Genomic DNA, 18710 nt, shown 5'->3' on the forward strand with positions numbered 1-18710 from the left:
TAGGAAAATTTATTGATAGACATTTGCAACCACTAGTACAACAAATTCCCAGTTATATAAAGGACACTACCCACTTTTTGAACATCCTGGAAGAAAAGAAGACATCATTTACCACCGACATGATATTAACAAGCATAGATGTCAAGTCATTATACACCTCAATCCCCCATGACATAGGGTTAACAGCATTAGAGAATATTTTACTCGAGAGTGACCTAGAGGAAGATTTGAAAATATTCATCATGGAATTAATGCATTTCACGCTATTTCATAGCTATTTTGAGTGGAAAAATGACTTTTTTGCCCAGTGCAACGGAACCAGCATGGGAAATTGCGCCGCGCCGGCGTATGCAAACATCTTCATGCACTATTTCGAAACTGAGTACATTCTGACCAAACCACAATGGAAGGAGAATCTTATCTTGTATGGAAGGTACATTGACGATATTTTCTTACTATGGAAAGGACCAATGGAACAATTAACCACAGCCATTGAAGAACTAAACAACGTAAATGATAGAATTCAATTTACGCACAGTGTCAATGACAAACAACTATCCTTCTTGGACGTATTGATCATCAAAGAACAAAACATACTACACACTACTGTATTCCAAGAGACAACCGATAAAAATAATCTCTTACACTACAAGAGTTTTCACCAGGAATCCTTAAAAAAGCACTTGCCATTCTCACAACTTCTACGTGTCAAACGCATAACATCATCTCAGAGCTTATATGAAGAACAAAAAGTGCACATGATGAAGAAATTTAAAGATCGAGGATACCCAGAAGCTGCATTGGAACTCGCTGTAGACAGAATATCTTCGATGAACAGACAAAAGCTACTTACTCCGTCGACTAAAAGGGAAGAGCAGAGATCCGTATTCATTTCAAAATTCTCTACAAGGAGTCAGAATATCAAGAAAACCATTTTAAAGCACTGGCAACTACTGGCCCTTGAAGATGATTTCAAAGGAATCTTCACTTCGAATCCATATTCGCATATGAAAGGACCAGAAACCTTAAAGAACTTCTAAAATCCAAACCTACGGTTTCACCAACAACATACAAAGGTACATTGGCCTGTCACAATTGTGGTAACTGCAATTCAATTATTAAAGGCAATGAAATAAATCACCCATCAAGTGGCACAAAAATCAAACTAAAAGTGAACGGTACATGTGACAGTACTAACTTGGTTTATATGCTCAAATGCCCATGTGGGCTCCCCTATGTGGGTAAAACATCCAGAAAGATAAAAACCCGCCTAACAGAACATCGTTCAAACATCAGATTGAAATCTGCAAAATCCACGGTAGCGACACATTTTAATGACCATCAACACAATCTCAGCCAACTGAAGTACTGCATTTTGGAAATTGTCCCGATATTACCAGGAAGAGACAATGAACAATACCTCTTAAAAAGAGAACTGTACTGGATTAATAGACTATCATCCACCGCCCCTAGAGGGCTTAATGAACGTTTGGAATTTAGTTGCCATTTATAGACTTTTTGTGGAGTCTTATCATCAGCAATCGTAAAATATTCAAATGTAATGTATTTACTGCATTTTACACAATTTTCGTTCTGAAATATGTTTTGATAAGTCACTGCAAATATAATGGGTAACATAGGGCTTAACTCATTGTAAATCTCATAAGGTTTCGCATTTTACATAAAGTGCAATACACTTCAAACATTCTTTTACAGTCGCACTATCTTTAGATGTTAGTGTTTACACATGTGACACTGACACGACCTAACAAGATCCTCGATACACATAGCTGACAACCTGGACCTATCACACGCCGTCACACATTTCCACGACCCACGTGACTTCAGAACGTCCATTTAATACGCGGGACTTCTGATTGTGTTCAACGCCGTGGAACGAGGAGCACAGAACGCGCAACAGAACTTTTTCTTGGTAAGTCCCGTATTCGGGCCACACAATTTCAGTTAACTAGCGTAAGCGTTAAGCATTGAACAGCAAGTAACAATTGTTTGACATCGTTCTCACTTTCGCGCAGACCCGTTTTTACCTACGCTAACCGTCAACGAAAAGCCCACTCGTCAGACAAGGTCAGAGCTTCTTACTTCTCATACATATATTTTTAACGTTCACAATAACACTGCTTAGTAATACGTTCAGAGGCAATACTGTTATACAATTTTTTGGCTTGGTACAATGTGTACACTCAATATGACAAGACCCATTGTTTTATACAGTTTATACATGAAATTTTGAATACGTGACCTCTCTCAAATTGCATGTTAATGAAAGGTGCAAGCTGAACCTGATGTATATATATGTGTATAAATAGATGTGACAGTGAATTGAAACTGTACTTGTTTACCTTACAGGAATCACATGGCCCCTGAGGAAGGGCTAGTGCCCGAAATGCATTGGGCCAAATGAGTTACCATGGTATAGAAGAGAAATATTATGTGTAAAAAGGAAAAGATAAAAATCCGAATAAAAACGCAATGAACTCTGGTTACAAATATTGAAACTTATTGAAATTAAACGCGAGTGCTCTGGGGAGACGCTGTTCTCAAGGGAGCAGCGCAAGCAAAAGGTGTTTACCATTTACCATGATTCTGGTTAAGGGAAAGCGTGTATTAATATGTGTATTCTAAAATAAGTGGTACCACCAAATCTAATTCGAAACCAACAGCGTAAGCCTCAAAAGAACAATATTTAATTAAGATATTCCAGGATACCAGGGAATCACATTGATCAAGACAGAGCAGAGGTTGCACTCCGTTGGTTTTAACACTTTAGCCAAGAAGACCAATCTATATTTGGGAAGCTGTCATTTCTGCCTGTATCACCCACAAAGCCTTGCACTCTTCGTCCCCTCGATACATGGTGAATAAACTGAAAATCTCTGGAGGCTCTAGACCAATGGTTCCCAAACATTTGACTCCTGAGGACCCCCATTGAGTCACCACTGGAAGCCGGGGACCCCCAAGTAATTTGTATGATTTAAAACAGTAATTCAAAAACAATAAACACACGTGTGCACACAAAACAAATACTCAAATTACTAAAGATTTTAGTATTTTATATTGAAAGAATTTGCAAAAAACAGGAAGGTTACTGCTGCATCTCAGTGACTAACTTTTAAATGGTTGGTTTTATTTCGCAGTACGAGGCTCCTGACAGGGCCAAACTGGAAACCCAAAGCAGCCCTGGCAAATGTTTTCAGACCCGGCCCCATACAGTGCACACCAAGTGCAGTAAATGAGCCTACCCTCTACAAAGGGGGTTTTGGGAGGCTCTCCCCCCAAGACAATTTAGGAAACAATGGTTCATTCTACAACAAATTTATCATTATATATTGAATTGTATCAGCTTTTAAAGAATAGTAAATGATGACCTTACTATGCACCAGGATACGACAATCTTTGTTGGGATTCTTCAATGATTCCCTTATTGCCACCCTCCATCAGTGCGTCTCATCTCTCCATAGCCCCTCTGTCACATGTATTTCATTTGTTTTATAGCATCTCTCATACCATTGAGGGATGTCAGAGCACTTTACATCACACACACAAGCTCCTTGCACCACGGGTGCGTCACAAAAAGTGACGCACCAGTGGCGCATTTTAGTGCCCCATATTTCCAAGCCATGAAAAGCCACCTGGCGCGACTTTTCCTGGTCTTGTAAATATGGCCCATTTGCACAAAGCACTTTGCGTGAAAGGGGTGTTCCATGGGTGTTGCTGTGGGTGTTCCAACGCAACACCCATGAAACAAGACACATTTCCAGATTAACTAGAAATTGTAAATCTTGCAAATGTGTCTGAATGCTATGCTCCCCAGGGGAGGCGTAAGGAGGCGCAACGAGAAGATATGTATTCTTTTCTCCTTGTTTTTTTCCTCTTTCTATGCATGTTGCATTCTGCAGCACGCATAGAAAAAGCATGTCACCTCTGGTGATTGTTTATGTATAGGAAGGTATCCCTTCCTGCACATAAACAATGATGTTTTGCTAGTTCTATGTGTGCTAATGCAGCACACATATAAGTTGAAAAACTCCATTTCTGATTGTTTATGTGCAGGAAGGGAACCCTTCCTGCAAATAAAAAAATCTCCCCACGACGCAGGCATCCATGCACCATGGTGCAAATGTGCCTGTGCAGGCACATGGCAGCCGTTTGTGCACCAGCACAGGGGGAAGCACAGAGATGTGACATATTGTTGTAAATATGTCACATCCCTGTGCTTTGAAAGTGACTCAGTGCGGCGCAGCCAAATGGCTTGCGGCACACACAGTCACTTTCTTTGTAAATCTGCCCCATAGAGACAATGATTCATACGTGTAAACCAGTGTATAGAAAATGTTACATAAGGCAAATGCGACTACAAGGTGTAGGATTCACATTCATACTGGTAGGCATTTTAAAGAGTCCTTGGTCTGGAGAAGCACAAGCTCAGAATTCAGACCATAACAAAATGGTTAGCATTGACTTTAATAATAAAAATGGATTTCCACCCAAATAAACCGTTTTAGCAGCATCAGGATAATGAAAGACTTGGAAAAAACATATGTTTCTAACTTGTACCATGCAGGTTGCAAGCAGCTCTTTGATGACAGTTTTTAGGTTACTGTGCTAGATTAAGACCATCACTTAAGAACTGCACAATAACAAAAGAATCTCGGTTACAAAAGCAGTAACCCACTAACCTATGCACTTAAAACACTGGTTTTTAAATGCATGGTACACATTATTTGCAGTAGGCATATTAACCCTCTGTGCTACATTAGATAAGTCAACACCCCTTACACGCTGCTGTTTCTTGCTCCCTGCCTCGCCCAGCCGCTTTTATTGAACCGGCTGCAAGCGACGGCGGAAGCCATTTTAGGTGTGGCTGGGGCCGCGCTCTAGTCGCGCCGGCCTCCCACCCTCCTTACCCTCTATATTAGCAGCATCATGGCCAGACGGCGCAGCGGGCGCGCGCCGAAGCCGCGCCTAAGCCAAGCCGGTCTGCGACCGGACTCGGCCCAGGGCCATGACCCCTGGCCCTTCTGTGCGCTACTCCTTAAACCAACTCAGACTGCTTAATCCGGGCCATATTAGCCACCACTGCATCCCTTTGCCTCCCTCAACCGCTGTGGGTATTAACCCCCCCCGTGCCCTGGATGCAATTATCAATTACCCTCTCCTCTTCTATCCAATTTATTAGCTCCTGACGCCCCCTCCAGTATGACCACTACCCCCTTTCGGGGCTGTCGAGCAGCGCTAATTAACACACGCTCTCTCCCTTGTCACAGTCTAGATATCAGTGAGTTTATCATTACTCACGACCTGGACTTTCTTTTTGCCACCGAAACTTGGGGAGATGAGGGCTCTGGACCAGATTTCTGTCAGGCTACCCCGGATGGCTATAGCGTTGTGAGACATGACAGACAAATAGGAAGAGGGGGAGGACTCGCCATACTTTACAAGAATCAGTACCATACTACGTTTGACCCCATTTCATCCATCAATTGTGAAGCTGCAACCTTTGCAATCAACATCAATTGTAAACAAACCTTTAAAGGTACTCTGCTATACCGACCTGCTGGACCTCGAAACTCCTTTCTTGGGTCCCTCTCTGAGCTAAATGACTTTATTATAGGCTCCACTGATTACACGATACTGGGAGATTTTAACTTCCCTTTGGAAGAACAGGGAAACCACGATACCTTCCAACTTACTGCTGATTTCCTAACCCTAGGACTTCAACAATTGGTAAAGGGAATTACTCACCAGGCGGGACACACACTGGACGGTGTGTTTACCAATAACTCTCTCATCACGATACTAGAGATCTTACCCCTTACCTGGACTGATCATAGGGCTATTATATTTGGTATTGACACTCACCCAGTTAATCTCCCCGTTTCCAGACCTCCTAGCAGGGCAGCAATTCGTGCCTGGAAGAATGCTGACATCCCTCAGATGGCAAACATCCTTACATTATCCTCCCCTACTACAGGATCTAACCCTATTCCCTCAGCTTCCGACTTCCAAAACTGGATTAGGAATGCTGCTGATCAGGTAGCCCCGGAAAAGTCCATTCGACCTAACAGATGGTCGCCATCGGCGGCGTGGTACACAGAAGAGCTTAGACTTCACCGACAATATTGTAGGAATCTAGAAAGACGCTGGAGGAAACTCTATTGCCCTATAGCTAAGCAATCCTACAAAGACACCTTAACTATATATAAAAAGGCCATTTTCGCTCGGAAAACGATTTTTTTTTCCACCCAAGTAGATAATGCCAGGAATTCGGCCAGAGAATTGTTCTCAGTGGTCACCTCCCTATCTACTCCTCCGTCGGGTCTCGGAGCTGAACCCTCCCAGCTGTTCTGTAACGCACTGTCCACTTTCTTTATCACTAAAGTGGCAGATATTTACGCATCCTTTGGTGGAGATGCAGGGGCCAGATCCACTGTCAGCAGTAAGGAAATACCCCATATCAACCATGACCCTCTCTCGTCATTTGCCTATACCACTCAAGACCAAATCAGCAGACTTATCTCCATCACCAAGTCTGGATCCCCTTTGGACCCATGCCCCCCCTCAGTGATGGCTAATTTAGGTGAGGTGATTTCTCACCCACTTATGGAAATCTGCAACACTGCCTTTCAAACCGGCTGTTACCCAGCCCCGTGGAAGAAGGCAGTGATTAAGCCCCTTCTGAAGAAGCCCTCCCTGGATCCCTCCGCCCTGGTCAGCTACAGACCCATCGCCTGTCTCCCCTTTCCTGCCAAAATTTGCGAAGCTCTGATGAATATACAGCTCTCAGAATTCGTCGATACTCACCAACTCTTAGACGAAACGCAGTTTGGCTTTAGGAAGGGACACGGGACGGAGACTGCTCTAATAAAAGCCTCAGATGAAATTAGAACCATCATGGACCAGGGAGGTGCGGCCATCCTAATTCTTCTGGATCTGTCCGCAGCATTTGACACGGTCGACCATGCTATTTTGGTCGACCGTGTCACAGCTCTGGGGATAGACGGCTCGGCTAGAGACCTTATTTCATCCTTCCTGGCCGACCGCACCCAGACTGTTAAGTTGGGTAACTTCTATTCTCCCGTCTCTGCATTACCATGTGGAGTACCACAAGGCTCCTCGCTAAGTCCCACGCTATTTAACATCTACATAGCGGACTTAGCGAGGGTAATAAAGGCCCACGGGGTGCGTTTAACATCTTACGCAGACGATACCCAACTGGTGCTGGCGATCCATAAGAACGGCACTGCCGTGGCAGCCAACTTTCAGGAGGCCATGCTTGCTGTCAGTATGTGGATGTCCTCCAATTGCCTAAGGCTTAACTCGGATAAAACCGAGGTTATGACCTTTGGCAACCTCTCCCCAGAATGGTCTTCCATATGGTGGCCTAACCAGCTGGGCTCTCCACCTATCCCAGTGGTAAAGGCGAGGAATTTGGGAGTCATCTTCGACAGCAAGCTGACCTTCAACCTTCACGTCAACAAGGTTGTCTCTTCTGCTTTCTTTATTTTAAAGAAGATTAAGAAATTGCTGCCTTACCTCCCCACCTCAGCTGGGAAGACCCTAGTCACCACCTTGGTATTTTCCAAAATTGATTATGGAAATGCCCTCTTTCTTAACACCCAGAAACTTGTGCTGTCAAAGCTACAGTCCATACAGAACGCGGCTGCTAGAACTCTCTTATACATTCCTCGCCGCCAGCCTACCACTCTCGCCATTCGCCAGCTTCATTGGCTTAGAGTGGAAAGCCGAATTAAATTCAAGGCCCTCTGCATTGCCTACAAGGCAGTGCATGGCAGCGGACCCAAGTTTCTGATTGAGGCATTTCAGCCGTACACTCCCAAAAGACTGCTGAGATCTGCTAATACCTGCCTCCTACCTGTACCTTGTACCAGATCGGCAACTTGGGGAGACAGACGCTTTTTAGTGGCTGTACCAAAACTCTGGAACCTTCTGCCACTAAATATCAAAAATGCCCCCAACTTGATGAGCTTCCGGAGACTTTTAAAGACGTGGCTGTTTGATCAATGAACTCTATTATTCGGTCCTGCTAGTTCACACATGCGCCGAGACACCCCAGGGTAATTGTTTGCGCAATAAAAATTAAATAAATAAATAAATAAAAATAAACAAAGCTACCACTGGACAAAACTCATCTCGCTCCAGCAGGTATATTAATCACGGACGTTATCTTGACACTTTTATTGTTGTTGGAAAACTGCAAATTCTACAAGGAACTTTGTTGTGCTTTTAAAATTACAGCCTGAGGCCCCCCCAGGGAATGTGTCACGGACCCTTGGGGGTCCTCAGACCACAGTTTGGGAATCACTGCTCTAGACCGTCTCGTAATGCGGAAAATTTACTGCTTGAGCCACCCACCTTCAAAAGGGAAAGATCGATGGCTCAGTCCTTCTCAGGCAATGGAGTGAGAATCTAGAACTCGCTTCCTCCACTACTCCGTACCACCACCTCTACCCGGACCTTCAAAACTGACCTCAAATCTCTTCTCTTCCAAAGATACTTCCAGAACTTATACACCCCTTTTCATTTCCCGCAAGGAAGTTCTTTCATTATTGTAAATTTGTAATCTATACCTGTACAATCTTCATCCTATTGTTTTTTGTGTTTTTGAGAGACTGCCACCTATTATTTTATTTTACCTGTTCTTGTTTCTCGTTTGGTTCTGCAACGTGTTATATTTCTAATATTCTCCTCAAGTAACATACTCGGTTCTATTGTGAAGCGCTCTGACACCCTTGTGAAAGTCCTCGCTGTATAAAAATGCAATAAAAAAATAAAAAGTTCTCTTTATAATATTCCGAGAATGGACCCAAAAATCTCCGTATACAAATACAAAGTGAATTTTGTGAAAAAGTCAAACTACACAGCGCGCTCAAATTTTCCAGTGACAAGCATGAATAGCTCACCAAAGAACTACAAATCCTAGCATGCAACATAATGCCTGGGTCTTCCGACTGACGCATTAAGGAATTAACTTCGGCGCTTTGCAGACAGGCATCAACTGCACTGCTACATACTACCATGGGCGCTCCAGCTGGTGACCCTGCTCGGGAGCGCATGATGCACAACAACTGCTAACATAAAGTCTCAGCCGGGGCACCCACATATATACCTTGTGTCTTCACGTCCTTGTGTATGCGGGACTTTTTTTCGGTCTTCACCTTCGGCATGTTTGCTGTTTACACTTAGATTCCTTCACGTGTTCAAACTACACGACTTCGGAGGATGTAGGAGGGGACGCCTTACAGCATCGAAAGAAAGTCGCTTACGTGACGTATTTTACGCGACATTAAACTAACGCGCATGCGTGTCTGTTGCTTGCTGCTAGAACAGGGCGTTACGTTTAATGTGGCGTACTCGGATTAGAAGTACAGTCCAGGGAAAGAAAGGAAGGGTGCGTCGAGAGTTAAAGGCTGTTGAGAGTAGAGTGAAGAGGGGGATTCTTTTTTTGTTGTTGCAGATTTTATATAGCATAGGTATTGGAGTGCTTTACATGAGCTCCTGTTATGTTACACAATCGATTTTTTTTTTGGTAGGCACGGTGAGATTAAATGATTTTCCCAGAATCACAATATGTGGATTCGAGGCACCAAGGTCGGCAGTGTAGCCGCGAGACCACCTCCTCTCCCAATCTTGGGTGTTGGATGGTAATGAGAGAAGTTGTTTATTTTAGTGTCATGACTGACGCTGTTGAAATATTTGTTTTTAAAGTTTCTCGTTTAAAAAGTGCCGTGAAATATGTAACTCAAAAATATGGGTGAAGTCAGACTTTTTAAGAGAGCGATCCCATCAAGGTAAATTGAGAATTTACACTTTTTCATAGTACAATAAAGGTTTTTATATAACACACTTCAAAGACATATTTCTTTTACAAAACGCAGCACACTTGATGACCATGTAAGAATCGTGTCCAGACCTGTCGTTGTTGTCCCTGTATGTCTCAGGCACCCAGATCATTTGCTCCAAACCTCATAGTTGTGGGGGCAGCTACGTGCTGTATAAATTGTTTCTTCCTTTTTAACACACCACTAAATACCCTTTTTCCAGCTCGTGATGGATGGCTCGTTGGGGGCTTTCCACTGCTTAGAAATATCATATTGACCAGCAGGGTGCCAAACCCCACCAGTATCCTGTCCTCTAGGAACACTTTATTTGCATGGCTTGCAGTGCAGCTGCAGCAAGACAATTATGTGAGTACCACTAGAGAGAGGGTTAGCTCCGCCCACTTGTTGAAAGTTAGGATTATATGTTGGGGCAGAAATGATGTGCTTCCACATAAAAAGTGCTTACCCGTCACCAGCTGTGCTCATTTTGTTTATCCAGCTCACTGAGCTTGAACTTTCAGGGATGCACATTTGACATTGTAATGTTGTAAAAGTGTCCTTGATTACTAAATAATTTATGGTATTTGTCTTTCTCTGGTAGCAGCACCAATTGGAGGAGGGCAGTCATTAACCTATATGGATTTTTAGGTCTGGCTTGACAGTGCAACTGTCACTTGACCTTTTAACCTACACATATATTCTACAGTTCTGGTCTTTCATACAAATACATATGCTATTTACTTGTAATGCTACATTCCTTTAACCCAGACCTATTGGCATTTCCATAGGTTTAAAAGAAAAGCGGATGACCCATTAGTCAATGGAGGCATTTTGTTTATCACATGGGTGAATAGAAGTAAAAAGTGGGTGGCAGCCGACAATTGCGGATGAGTTGACAGGACAGGTCCATGCTTGAAATACTTGTTATTCACTTACCATACTTCTGCATTTCTCAACATATATTATGTTGCCCATGTAAAAACTATCCTGACACAGCACGATTCACTCTATTTTGCTGCTCACATCTAGCTGCCTGGGTGGACACCTCATGCGGCCTGGCAATGTGTCCACATGTTATTATTTGACCCATATAGAGCTAACTAAGAAAGCAGCTGGGAGGCAGGAGATGCAGTACAGTAGGTTACAGCTTTGGGCAAGGTCACCTATAGAAATGCTAATAGGGAATATGGACACCCTACAGTTGAACAACTGTGAATGTGTGAATGAAAACCATGTCACGGCGTATGCAGAGAAAATGCCTTTGGTGTTGTAGTAGTGTTTTACTAGATTTATATTTTTGTGAATAAATTATGATTTTTATAATGGATTAAATACACAAATGCTGAATTAATAATATTTCAGTTGAAACTAGCTTAATATGACTTAAAGAAGTGTGTTTATTAATGTAATGTAGTTGTGCCACATTTTTATAAAATTGCCATATTAGTTAACATGGATGCCCGTCTGATGTTACACTGTCATCATACAGATAGGGAAAAAGAGAGAATTACCTCTCTATAGCAAACAACTATTCAACAATTGCCCTTTAGATAATCAATATTAAAAAATATTGAAGCAACTTTCAATGATTGATAAACATATCAAAACCATGTTAAAAGTTCAAAAGACTTTATGTTAATTTTATTTTGTATATTCTTTTTTTCAAATGTATAAATATAATAAATAATTTTTGCACACTGTTTTTTATACTTTTTACAGTCATCAACATATTACAAAAAATGCATATAGACACATAATAAATACATAAAAAGAAGAAAAGGTGAAAAACCAAGCACAAGGGGATATTTCAGTCGATGTAATACTGAAGTAGGCAAAGCGGTGAAATAGGGCACTACGCGCGTTTCGGCCAGTAGCCTTCGTCAGGTGACCGTCATTCGCAAATTACAAGACATAAAAAAGTGTGACAAGAATCTACAAAAAACATAAAAATATATATATCAGTCGCATTGTAAAAATTCATGTTATATATTACATTTTTGATCTAACTCCATTGGGTCAGTATTTCCATTTCTATGCTTTATCACGAATATATGACAGGCAGCATCAATTAACATTTTATAATTAAACAAATGAATAAATTGTTACGTAACATAATTCATCGCAATCTTTTTGTTTATCAGCTTTACATTATAAAACAGTCTCTTCCTAAAGTTAGTCCTTATGGGTTGCTTACTTGGATTATTTTGGGTATGTACCCCTTCTATAAACAAGCCATATATAGAATAGAGAAAAAGGGGAAAGAAAGTTAGGCAAAAGAGAAAGAGAAAACCTAATGGCATCTAGAATTTGGCACATTTATGCATTCTTTTCTTTTTAGTAATTACCAACATTAACCCTTCCTTCTAGTTTAAGAGTCACAGAATTTCAAGATTACTTATTGCTTTTATTCCGTTCTTTTTCAATGTTAAATCCTCCATTCAAGGCATTCGAATTTATTATCTGAAACAAGATTCTGTGAAAAGGTGGAGAGACTTTAACTAAACATAATATTTTAGTCAGCTAAAGAATATTAGCCTCAGTGTCAATGTGAGAAATATCGGAACTTAGACTTAGCGTCTTATTTTGTTGCTGATCATCAATATACATAAATATTGAGTCTATATTTATCAAAAAAACCTTAGGCTAACCATTACAATGGGTTTTATACTGTAGGCACTGGAAAAAAGTTTACCATAAAATTTACCTTGAGGTAACCATATGGATATTATGCTAGATGTTAAGTGAAAACCATAATAGCAGAGTTTCCATCATAACCTAAAAGGCCCTCGTACGTATTTTAGTTTTCTATATACAGCTAATTGCGGGTGCAATTTTTTTTTTCTGCTAACCCCATACTATATTCCTATATATAAATAGATTTTTTCTGTTATACCTTTATCTACTTTCTGTATGCTGCTGAAAAATCTTGAATTTCAATGAAGATTTACTGAGAATTATTTTCAAGTGCACTACGGAGGGAGTCAAGGGCTGAGCCTATTTAGTCACTAAAAGAAAAATAAAAATAAATACAAAAACGATATATTACTTTCGAATGTTTCTAGCTATTATGGTCAATGATGGCAAACGCCACAGTTTTGATTTACCTTAAAAATTTGTAGTGTTCAGCCGAACACTTATATGACAGGCTGTATAGGAACGTCTTAGATGATCACATACGTCCTCTGAATTGTTTCTATAGGTTCAGTTATATAGGTTCAGTCTAGAAAGAACCAAGCAGTAAGTAAGGTATCTAGATTATTGCATTTTTATTTATGGTCAAATACTCACATTTAGCATGCTATACGAATGGCGTTACCTTAAGTATTTGATAGGTAAAGGATAAGGTCATCTGGTTTCTTTTTTCTGTATGTCTAAGAAAGATGTAAAAACAAACGAGCCGTTTTAAGCGTCTATGGATTTGTGATACTGCCCAATTATTTACTATTTACAAAGTAGCAGCACACCACCCACATTTACGTACCTTTAATCCAATGTGACCCTTACGATACTCCTCTCCGTACCGAAATGACTAAGGAGTAGGGCTGGTGTTAGGTCTATATATATAGAGCAAACGGGCCCGCGTTTTTAGATTTATTAGATTCAGGTATTAAACGAAACCCGTTAAATGATACACAGAGTCCCCATGTTTTCTATTCTCCGGGCATAAAAATAGTTAATGGACTAAAAAAGGCGCAGCTTAGACATGTAGGCCGCGTCACTGTGTTGTCTTACTCGGGCACCAAAATCGAAATTGGACTAAACGGGTTGGTGAACCACCGCACCTTGCGATAGCGTTATTTTGTATTAGATGACATACAACCCATGTCAGTATGTCTAGGGCACCAAAATCGAAAATGGACTTAACAGATGTGGTGAAACACCACTCTTAATGATGAGGTTATTTTATATTGTAGCATCATATAATTGCAGAACATGAAACTAACACGAGTACACTATATAACCGCTTGTTCCCAAGGAATATCTAAATTCAGTCCTGATTTGACTGTGTCCAATGTAAAAATCTAGAAAACTTCACGTTTTCGACGGATTTTATCAACACATAATCCTTCTTTTGGGGTAATCTTCTCTAAGATAACCCATTGAATTTCTTCAGGTTTATGTCCATGTTCTACATAGTGGGCTACTAGTGGGGCATTCATTTTTCTAGTTCGTATCACAGATTTATGCTCCGTAACTCTTGTGTAGATGGAACGGGAGGACTCTCCAACATATCCTAAATTGCATGGACATAATAACAAATATACAATATTTTTTGTTTTACAGTTCGTCATATAATTTAGTTGTATGGTGATTCCATTATGTTGGATCTCCTTGGTTTCAATTGCTTGTGGACAGATTTTACAAATTCCGCACTTTTAGTTTCCAATTACCAGATCCCCAGTAATGACATTTCTTTGTATGTCTTCCCTAACTGCTGGCATGCGTGATCTTACAACAATATCCTTTAAATTTTTATTTTTACGGAATGCAAAAAGTGGTTTAGGTATTTTTTCCTGATCAGTTTTGTTGACATTTAATACATGCCAATTCGAGTATATAATTTGACGTATTTAATTGTTTAGGAGAGAATGTCTTGTTACAAATACCAAACTTGCATCTTGTTTAGTTTTGGTATTATGTAAAAGATGTTGACGATCATAATACCTTGCACGATTCACGTATTAATCTGTGAGGATAGCCGCGTTCTTTAAACTTCTCCTTCATTACAGTAGCTCTCTCATCATAATCTGCTACTCTTGTACAATTTCTACGTAATCTTAGAAATTGACTAAACGGTATGCTGTTTTTCTGTGTGGTAGGGTGAAAACTACTGTAATGAAGGAGAGTATTGCGGGCAGTCGGTTTGACAAAGAGGTCCATAATCAGTTGGCCCTGATCATGTTTTATCATCAGGTCCAGAAATTCAATCTCTGTGTTACTTGTTTTCTCACTGAATTTTAAGTTAGAATCACAGGCATTTAGCCAGGATATAAATTCTTGTAAAATATCTTCGTTATCGTCCCAGATAAATATGATATCGTCGATATATCTCGACCAATAAAAGATCGACTCAAAAAAAGGAGCTACCTCATTAAAGATATAGCGGTCTTCGAAATGTGCTACGTAGATATTAGCGATCGTAGGGGCGCAAGATGCGCCCATACTGACTCCTTTAACTTGCCTATAAAGGCTACCTCTGAATTCAAAAATATTATCTTCTAGAATGATTTTAAGACACTCTAAGATAAAGTCTATGTTGCAATCGATCTCAAATGACTCAATAAACCACTTAGTGGCATCAATAGCCCCTGCACAAGGAATGTTGGAATACAAACTCTCAACATCCAATGTTACCATCCATTGTCTGTGCGCATTGAATGGTGTACCTTCAAGTTGGTTAATGATATGTCTTGTATCTTGAATGTACCCGGGTATTTTTACAATGTGTGGACGCAAGATTGCATCCAAATACTTAGATATCGGCTCGGTGACACTGCCAATAGTTGTAACAATAGGACGGAACGGAGGGTCCCATTCATTTTTGTGCACTTTCGGGACACCATATAAACTGGCCATTTTTGGATTGTCTACATTCATAAATGCATGTTCTTTAAGTCAGATGTCTCCATTATTCAATGCCTTTGCAGTAAGTTTAGATATCTTATTTTTAATCTTGGTGGTTGGATCTCTAGAGATTTTAATATAAAATGAAGTGTCGCTCAACATTTCTTCTATTTTATCGACATACTTATCAGTATCTAGGATAGCAATCCCCCCTCCTTTATCGCAACTTTTAACAGTTATTTTGTTAGAATCTTTGAGTTCTATCAAGGCTTGATGTTCATTCTTTGAGATATTGTAGGGGGTATGAGGCACTTTTTTCGTGATATTTCTCAATTTGTTGATGACTAATTGTTCCAAAATTCGTACTTCTGAAGCTACCTGATCCAGCGTCGGAGTAAATACTGATTTCGGGGCCAGTCCTGATTTGTTGTATTCTGATGGATTATTTGCTGTGTTCGAAAAAAAGCTTTTTAATCGGATCTTTCGAAAGAAGCTCATCATGTCATTAAATAATTCAAATCTGTTTAACCCAGAATGGGGAACAAAAGAAAGTATGGAATAAGTGGAGGCACTAACCACATGTCTACTCAAGTTAAAAATGGGGATAGTTTTTACTCCCTCCAATAACGGGCATTTCTTGTTTCCAGGTATCTGTCCGAATTCAGTTGATGGTCCTGGAAATGTGGCTGATACTGTCCCTGAGGTTGGTAAGCTTGGTTCTGTTGGTATTGTCCCTGAGGTGGATATGATTGATTCTGTTGGTACTGATATTGTGACCAATATTGAGGACGGTAATTTGGTCTCCAATTCCTTCGATTTTGGGGACGTCTCACTAAAAAAGGTCGGTATCCCTGATTAGATCTAAATTTATTACCTCTTTGTTGGTATGGTGACATACTGGAATTACTTCCTGAGTCAGAGGAATTGGAAAAGGTAGTATATTTGTTGGCCTTGGGATTTTGTTGGTATGATGCATTATCTTGATCCATATTGTCAGATTGGGCATAGAAATGTTCCCCTTAATATGACTTAAAGAAGTGTGTTTATTAATGTAATGTAGTTGTGCCACATTTTTATAAAATTGCCATATTAGTTAACATGGATGCCCGTCTGATGTTACACTGTCATCATACTCCTGCTCTTCCCTCTAATCCTTTTGTGCATCTTCTCTCCCCAAAGGCTCCACAGGAGCGAAGACAAGTTATTGCAATTTTCTTTCTTAGGTTTTTTTTTACAGAGTTTTATGTAGCGCAAACCTAACTCGGTATTGGGTATCAGAGCGCTTTATGTTGCATTTGCGTTACATGAGGACACACATTCACAGGGAGATTAAGTGATTTGCCCAGAATCACAGGATGTTCAGTGTCATTGCCGAGACTTGAACCCAGTTCCCCAGATTCGAGGTCAACTGCCCTCGCCATTAGGCCAACTCCTCTCCCCAAAGTGAGTTACTGTGTACTATTGTGAAAGTCCTACCTTGTGTTCCCAGTGTAACTCTACTCAAGGTCCTTCCACTCTAGTTCCATTGCTGGGCCTAGTTTATTTGCTTGTGTGAAGACATATTGTCTAAAATGTTACAAATCATTTAGCAAATCATCGGAAAGCAATAGCACATAAAATGCTTGAAGTTTTCTTTAAAGTGGGTTAGCATTTTAAACCTAACTGATGACTACATGTTAGACGGAGACCGGGAGGGCCGGCCGAGCACAGTGATCGCACAGACAGGTAACTTCCCCCCCACAGATGGACACCACACAAAGATTAGGGTAACACCTTTTATAGGCACTTCGGGTAGTAGTGTGGTACGATACAAGGCGATCAGGACACGATGATCCTCTCAATTCTAGTCTCTAGTAAGGGAAGGGGGTAGCGGGACAGTCTTGGTACCCACGGGTACGGGTGTGTAACGGTGATAGCTCACAATCCTCGAGCTCGGTGTTCGGATGGGTCAGACCGCGGCAGCGCCGGCAGGTCCCGAAGAGGTCGTAGGTGGCAACGGGCCGCGGCAGCGCCAGCAGGTCCCAACGAGGATGAAGGTTACAACGGGTCGCGGCAGCGCCAGCAGGTCCCACGAGAATGCAGGTTGCAACGGGCCGCGGCAGCGCCAGCAGGTCCCAACGAGGATGGAGGTTACAACGGGCCGCGGCAGCGCCAGCAGGTCCCACGAGGGTGCAGGTTGCAACGGGCCGCGGCAGCGCCAGCAGGTCCCAACGAGGATGAAGGTTACAACGGGCCGCGGCAGCGCCAGCAGGTCCCACGAGAATGCAGGTTGCAACGGGCCGCGGCAGCGCCAGCAGGTCCCACGAGGATGAAGGTTACAGAGGGCCGCGGCAGCGCCAGCAGGCAGGACAATAGTTCACAAGGCAGGGCTGTGGCAGCGCCAACAGTCCGTCAAGGATGAGTTCGTCGCGGTGTCTCTCGACTCCAGGATACAACTGCCTTCCTGTCCTGGGGCTGCCCCAGTTATAGGTCTGGCGCCCTTTGATGTCCGGACCCTCGCTCTTGGAGGTCGGGAGGTCCGGGATGAGGGAGTCCAGACACCCAGCAGGGGGACGGAGCCAGCGCCCGAGGAGGCTGGGGGTGCTCGGCACCTGGCGGGGGAGAGCCATCGACACTTCGTACTCCCATTGACCTGCCAAGTGGGCCGTTCACCTCCTGGGTGGAGGGTGGTGCCGGGATGTCGGGGCCTGGCCAGGCCCAGGGTTGGGGTCGGGCTGAGGCCGCGCGGCCGCGTGGTGCCGTGTCCAAGATGGCGGCTGGGCCGGGCAATGGTGCTGACGGTGGCCCGGGCCGTGTCCTGCGGGGAGGGAGCGAGCCCTTCATGTGGCCTGTCCAACATGCGTCCCCCCCAGCTGAAGGCGGGGAGAGTCACCCATCTTCTTGGGGACTTTCCTCGTCGAGGCGGAAAAAGCGGGACAGGCCATCCGCGTTGGCGTGGTCTTGGCCAGGGCGATGTTCCACAGTGAAGTCCATCCCCTGCAGGGAGATGGACCATCGCAATAGTTTGGGGTTCTCCCCCCGCATCTGCATGAGCCATTGCAGGGGCCGATGGTCCGTCTGTACCCGGAAATGGGTTCCGAAGAGGTACGGCCGGAGCTTCTTGAGGGCCCATACCACCGCGAAGGCCTCTCGCTCAATGGTGCTCCAGCGCTGTTCTCGGGGCAGTAGGCGTCTGCTGATGAAGGCCACTGGTTGGTCCACTCCCTCGGGGTTCAGTTGGGAGAGGACGGCCCCAATACCCTGGTCGGAGGCATCGGTCTGCACGATGAACTCGCGGCTGTA

The 18710-nt window shown here is 42.5% G+C and overlaps 1 protein-coding gene across 3 annotated transcripts in view; it reads right to left on the reverse strand.

The window, feature by feature from the left end:
• The window catches only part of DIMT1 (DIM1 rRNA methyltransferase and ribosome maturation factor), a 186665-nt gene that overhangs the window by 117430 nt on the left and 50525 nt on the right, over window positions 1-18710 (reverse strand). The window contains exon 1 of one of the 3 annotated variants that reach the window (XM_078675137.1): window positions 9152-9330. The exons of 1 other annotated variant lie outside the window; for it this stretch is intronic. In XM_078675137.1, the coding sequence (XP_078531263.1) occupies window positions 9152-9209 (58 nt within the window). In that variant the 5' untranslated portion in view covers window positions 9210-9330. Of the gene's footprint in view, window positions 1-9151; window positions 9331-18710 lie in introns of those variants that run through there. One more of the 3 variants, XM_078675139.1, reaches the window with a different exon arrangement.

Source organism: Lissotriton helveticus, chromosome 2_1 (genome assembly GCF_964261635.1).
Source record: "Lissotriton helveticus chromosome 2_1, aLisHel1.1, whole genome shotgun sequence".
In the NCBI taxonomy this organism is placed as follows: Eukaryota; Metazoa; Chordata; class Amphibia; order Caudata; family Salamandridae; genus Lissotriton; species Lissotriton helveticus.